General features: G+C 34.3%; 1 protein-coding gene across 4 annotated transcripts in view; it reads left to right on the forward strand.

The window, feature by feature from the left end:
• The window catches only part of PUM2 (pumilio RNA binding family member 2), a 121,678-nt gene extending 115,179 nt beyond the window's left edge, over positions 1 to 6,499 (forward strand). For all 4 annotated transcript variants that reach the window (XM_052647890.1, XM_052647891.1, XM_052647892.1 and 1 more), the window contains 5 exons: positions 102 to 239; positions 877 to 1,002; positions 1,242 to 1,363; positions 2,081 to 2,273; positions 3,559 to 6,499. In XM_052647890.1, the coding sequence (XP_052503850.1) occupies positions 102 to 239; positions 877 to 1,002; positions 1,242 to 1,363; positions 2,081 to 2,273; positions 3,559 to 3,690 (711 nt within the window). In that variant the 3' untranslated portion in view covers positions 3,691 to 6,499. The remainder of the gene's footprint in view (positions 1 to 101; positions 240 to 876; positions 1,003 to 1,241; positions 1,364 to 2,080; positions 2,274 to 3,558) is intronic.
• Positions 6,500 to 6,833: the final 334 nt, after the last annotated feature.

Raw genomic sequence — 6,833 nt, forward strand, 5'->3', positions numbered from 1 at the left:
AAAATTGGAAACAAATTTTTGAATATACTTTTGTTCCCATCTCAGTGCTTTTACTCCTTTTATGTTGTTTGGTAAGGTAATTTAAATGTCTTCTCTTGCAGAGTGAAATGGTAAAGGAGCTCGATGGTCATGTACTCAAATGTGTGAAAGATCAAAATGGAAACCATGTTGTACAAAAGTGTATTGAATGTGTTCAGCCACAGTCACTACAGTTCATCATTGATGCTTTCAAAGGACAAGTAAGATTGACTTTTGTCTTCTACTTAGAATTTGTTAACACATTATTTTTTATAAATCACAGGATAATACCTAGTACTTTCATACAAGGAGATAAATACCGAATGTGTGTTAATTTCTGCCTCTTTCATAGAGAGTAAAAGTGAGTCAATAGATAGCTTCATTTTTGCAGCTGGAAAATGTAGATGAGTTTAATTATATTACTCTAAGAAATAAAGATAACTGCTGTTAGCGTTATAAGCCCGACAGTGTTTTCCAGATTTCCTGGGAGAGGGGGAAGGAGAGAAGAAGACTTAAGATTGTATAATAAAAGACAGAAAAATAAATATAAATTAGTAACTAATACATAATAAACTAATAGTGTCTGATTACAGTGTGCATTACCACTACCCTACAATCCATTCTTTGTCATTATTACATGTCTTCTTCTGGTTAGATTCCTTTTGATCAAAATATCTGTTAGCTCCTAAACTGAGTACCCTGTTTCCCAGTCTTTGCCAACATGGCAGTTGACGTATTAAATGTAAATTCCCTGTTCTTGTATGTTAAATTAACTCAACATGTTATCAAAAACGTGTATAAACCAGTCGTTCCAAAAATGCCACAGATTGGAAGTTTATTTCTTCTAATTGTTTTAAGGTATTTGTACTTTCAACTCATCCTTATGGCTGCAGAGTAATCCAGCGCATCCTGGAGCATTGCACTGCAGAGCAGACCTTACCTATCTTAGAAGAACTCCACCAACATACGGAGCAGTTGGTACAGGTATAAAATCCCTACAATTTGAAATGTTTATATACTTTTGCAAATGGTTCTGATTTTTTTAAAGGAAGTATAATTTATTGTTAACATACTATAGAGTTAACACACAGTGAAACAAAAGCCTTTTGTATTCTCTCAATTGTACTATTGGATTTTTAGAAAAATAATGCATATCTTTTTTAAGAATTACTGTTATTCCTGAATGACTTTAAGGAAATCAATTTTTAAATGTCTGCACTCAGGATCAGTATGGCAATTACGTTATTCAGCATGTACTGGAGCATGGTCGACCTGAAGACAAGAGCAAAATTGTTTCTGAAATCCGAGGAAAGGTCTTAGCCTTGAGTCAACACAAATTTGCCAGGTATATTGCATTATTTTCTCTTTCCAAGGGAAAAAGGTCTTTTAACACTCTGGCTTTTTAAGCACAGAAATGCATATAGACTATAACATTGGAATATAATCTCTCTCTAATTGTTTTTAGTAGAGGCAAAAGGTACATCTAGAGTGTTGCTTTTTGTTAAAGAATCTACGTGACAAGTTGGTTTGCCCACATATATTCCATTTTTGAAATCTGTGTTTGGAAAACGATTTCTTCCCAAGATGTGTGGATAATTGCACATTTAATTTATTTAGTTCATGCTCATGAAAGCCTCAGACCTTATTAATGACCTAGTTTCACCCCCACCCCCCACCCCCCCTCCCTGAATTATGGGTCTTTGGTTTGTTTTTGTTTGGCCATACCACATGGCCTGTGGGTTCTTAGTTCCCCAACTAGGGATCAAGCTCATGCCCCCTGCATTGGAAATTCAGGGTCTTAACCACTGGACTGCCAGGGAAGTCCCGATAGTTTAATTATTATTTAGTTATATTTAAGAGGCCTGCCATTAAACTTGGGGATGTCCCATATGGATTCTTCCATGATATTAATTTCTGTTTTATAAGTAACTGGAGAATTACAAGAGAATCCTATTTTGACTCTTCTGCCTTCCAGTGCACTGAACAACTTTCAAAAGCTAGAGAAAGTTTTCTGTAAAAAAATGACAAAATAATTTTCTGTTTATGTACTTTAATTTTTTAGCAATGTAGTAGAAAAGTGTGTTACTCATGCCTCCCGTGCTGAGAGAGCTTTACTGATTGACGAAGTTTGCTGCCAGAATGATGGTCCTCACAGTGCCTTATACACCATGATGAAGGACCAGTATGCCAATTATGTCGTTCAGAAGATGATTGATATGGCTGAGCCTGCTCAGAGAAAGATAATCATGCACAAGGTAATACTATCTGTAGCACTTAAAATAGATGATTCAGTTTGTTCAGGCTACTCTTTTAACTTCTTCAGAATGTCTGAACTACAGAAAAAGTTTAAAATCAGTGGAAAACTTTTGGCAGATGTAGGTATGCTGTACCCTTTTGTTAAGTTCTTAAGGTAATCAGCTCAATAGAATCACGTTCACTTCTCATATTTACCTACCATTTACCTAATCAGTTAAGCTGGTTTCTCTCTATCCTTTTTCTACAGTCTAATGATTCTGAAATCATTACTTTCCACAGGAAAACTTACTTTTAAAATGAACACTGGTGGTATTTTTGCCTTCTTGATTTTGTTTTTAGACATCCCTGGTGGCCCAGACGGTAAAGCGTCTGCCTATAATGCAGGACACCCGGGTTCGATCCCTGGGTCGGGAAGATCCTCTGGAGAAGGAAATGGCAACCCACTCCAGTACTCTTGCCTGGAAAATCCCATGGACGGAGGAGCCTGGCAAGCTACAGTCCATGGGATTGCAATGAGTCAGACACGACTGAGCGACTTCACTTTCACTTTCACTCGGTTTAAGAATATATACCTGTAACACTTTTTTCTGTCTTATTTTTAACTGCATTATTTATTTACCAATTTCATATTTAGGGCATTTCAATTACTTGTTTTTTAGTAACTATTCTTGGCAGTATTTTATATCAACATCTTTGTATAATTAGATGTTTTTGTAAGGTATGTTACAAGTTTGCTTATCTGTCTGATATTTACCTGTTTATCATTATCTCATCAATGCCAGTTATTGCTTATAAAATCTTTTCCAGTCTGGATGGGAAGATTATGATACGATTCTTCTCATAGGTGTTTTTAAAACCATTAGGGAGATATTGAATATCTTAAATGTATTAGCTCTCACACATCTTGCTTATTCATGTCTTTTGCTCCATTTTGTATTGAATTTTTGTCTAGTTGCTTAGAGTTACAGAATTCTGCCCTCATAAACTTTGTAAGAATATACTACCTCATTAGTGATACTTCTCTGCTATATTTGGAGTTTCTCTGTTATTTGCATGCATAATAGTTTATGGGAATAGTGGCTTGTTTTATTCATTAGACAATTTTGAAAGTAGAAGTTTGGAGAGACTGAGAGGAACAGAACTGCTTTTGCAAACAACTTTAATTGGATTTGAATTTTAAAATTTCAGTTATTTCTTCCAAATCACCCAGATTTGGGGGCAGTTTTTTTAGGAATCAGAAACTAAAATAACTTAGATTTCCTAAGCAGATTATTTATTTTTCAGATTCGACCTCACATTACTACTTTGCGCAAATATACATATGGGAAGCATATACTGGCCAAGTTGGAAAAATATTATTTGAAAAATAGCCCAGATCTAGGGCCTATTGGAGGACCACCAAATGGAATGCTGTAAAGGAAAAAAAGAAGATAATGTAACCATGTGAGAGAAACATTTCTTTTGTGAATTATCAAAACACAACTCAACTATGAATCTTCAAATTTTTTTTAAAGCAAAACTATTTATTGACTTTATTCATCCATTTGTAAATTTTTTAAGGTTCTTGTGTATATTTGGGGGTGGGGGGGTGAATAAATTATATTCAGCCCTGAGTGGAGACCTATCAGATTGAATTGCTGGCAAAGCACAGAATGCCTGTATATGATGTAACTGTATCAAAAAATGCTGTCACATATTTTGTAAATTTTTACCTTGTAAAGTCACAAAAATAGTTTTTAAAGGAAAAAGTACAGTATTCTTTTAATAAACTGGCTTGCAGTCTGGTAGGTCTGCGGACCCCATAGCACAACAGGTTTATAGAGATGTATATAGAAATATAGTCCTTATTTTTTTTTTGTCCTTTGTGTGAAGCCTTTTATAACAGATTAACAATCAACTGCATAAATATTATTAATATTTTAAAAAGAAAGTTAAGTTGTATTTTGGTAATTCACAAACTATCATGCAAATAAAAACTCAATTAAGAAGTGATTTGAAAGGAAAAGAACTTGTAGTATTTACAGTGGATGTGGTTTTAATCCAAATACTGCCCTAAAATGTCTCTGGCAATGTACAGAAGTATTGTATATACTTACATATGTAATTGTTATAAGAGGTAGAAAAAACAGAATCATGGTGACACTTCCATCAAGTTAAGTATGCTGAACGAAAAGTTAAGTTCCATTTTAACTTTTCAGTTTGGTTTGCGATGAGAAAGAGTGGAAATTTGTATATTGTTTTGCTTATAGAACTACAAGGACATGTTGAGAAAGTGTTGAGCTTTATTTTGCTTTTTCATAGTAGATTCAGAAAGTAGGAACCTGATAGAGGTGAAAAGGGGCCACTGAAAAGTGAATTTGATAGCTCAACATTTAAGCATGATTGCATATTCAGATAGCTTTTTTTGCTTCCTATAAATATATGCATTGTGTGTGTAGTAATAGATGTAAGTTTACACTTTGAAAGCAAATCTTGTTTCAATGTTTATTATAAAAGCCTTGCTAATTTGGTAGTGATGCTTTCTTTGGTTGTACAGGTGTATATTTGTAAACCTCAATGCTGTAAATGGAATTTGTTTTATCTCTTTGGGAAACATTTGCATTTTGGTGTACATTTATGTCCCTGCCCCCTGACCTGGCATATAGTGTTGTATAATGTAAATTGATTTCTCCAAATTGAGAGTGATTTTTTAAAATTTTTTATCTTTATATGGTTTCAGAAGTATGAACCAGCTTTCTTTTTATTATTGTGAAAAACATTTTGTTTTATAACATAGTTGTTGACTCTGTTAATACGGACATGCTAGGATTTGGATCACTTTCAAGAAGTCAGGGTATTGTGCATAATAGAAAGTATTGGACTGAGATATTTGATTACCATGGAGGCCAATGCTTTTTCCATCTTATTAAATGTGATGTGACTTTTTTTCTTTGTACAGAAGAGTACTGTATTTTTGAATAGCCTACTCCCAAGTAATAGCAAATCTGTATGATAACATTTTTTCTCTGGACATAAGACATAACAGTAACATGATGTACATTTACAAGCGGCCTTATGTACATTTCCCAACAATCTTTTTAAGGCAAAATTGTGACCATATGTGTATAATTAAAATCGTTTTTAATCCTTTGCCTATGAAAATATTTTGGAAAAAACTTGCTTTGTATATTCAGTTTCTGAAAGATAAAGAAAGTGCTTTGTATTTTGTTGAAGTCAGTATTTTGTATAAAACTTTTATGTTGACCCACTTATGTTTAGTGCTAAAAACTAATGAACCATGCTATCTCTTTCAATTGAATATGTAAGGGATTTTTTTATTGGAAGTCTGCAGAAGAATACCAGTCTTCTGAGCACAATAGTGAACATAAAGGTTTTTCACATAGCTGTTCATATCATGAACCTAAGAATAACGGCATGAAGTTTGGGGTGCCAGGCATAGTTTTTCATGTTTGATGTTGAGTTATTCTAGTTTTCTAACCCAACATTCCTTGTTGAGGCCATTAAATTTAACCACTTGTTCACTGTCCCTTCTCACAGTCGCACTTGTTCATCAGCATGTCCCAGCCATAGTGACAGAGCTTTTTTCCCTCCATACAGGGCTGCTCCCTGCTGCCCTTCCTGCTTTGTTTTGCCAGCCTCAGCATGTCTTGGCCCTGTGTTGAACTTTTGTTCCCAGTATCAGCTCATGGTTTCAGGATCAAAGTTGTCCTTGTTGGAGATTGGTGGTGACTTTCCTGGATTTGCACAGTTAAATTCCTGGTTTTCCTTTATCTTCCGTTCACACAGACAAATCATTTCTGCAGATTTAGAAAGTCCTAGAGAACAGCACATTGGGAAACTGGACCATTGTCTTGGATTCCTGATGTTCTTGTGTGTCCCTTTATGAACAACCCAGTCTTCCCAGTATTTTAGGGCTTATTGTAGAAAAATATCTATTACTCTAGAAATTTTGGTCTGCCACTTTTGATGCCCACCTCTCTGATTCCACCTTTTAATAAATTGGCATGAGGTTTTGGTATAATCTGAAAATGACATTTTAGAATAAACTTAATTGGGCAGAACCACTTAGGCTTTACTCTTGGTTGTCTTTTGATATGAATTGTTTCTGGACCAGTTTGTTTAAGTCCTGGCTCTTATTGGTTCATATGAAATAATGTTATCTTCACTTCTTTGTATATTATGTATAAATTAGAAAATGAAAAATGTGTGAATAACATTGTATGAAATAAATCTGGTCTTGTGTTTTTCTCTACATAAAATATCCCACTGTACCTCAATTACAATTCACATTGACTTCAAGTTTACTCTGATTTAAGGAAAATGAAAATATCTTTATCACATGGATGCTAGTCTGGGGCCAGTGATTGCACTGATGGTATGAATCCTGTCTTACAGTATTCATAATTTCTGTCTAACTACATAGACTCATGACACACTTCTTATGATGAAACTTTAACCCTGTTTCTTTATTGATAAAATGACACTTCAAAGTTGTTTTTGAGGATTAAATTAAATCACATATCTTTACCCACAGGTGTTTGTTTCCTTAGCATATACAT

The sequence above is a fragment of the Budorcas taxicolor genome, chromosome 11, assembly GCF_023091745.1.
Source record: "Budorcas taxicolor isolate Tak-1 chromosome 11, Takin1.1, whole genome shotgun sequence".
Lineage (NCBI taxonomy): Eukaryota > Metazoa > Chordata > Mammalia > Artiodactyla > Bovidae > Budorcas > Budorcas taxicolor.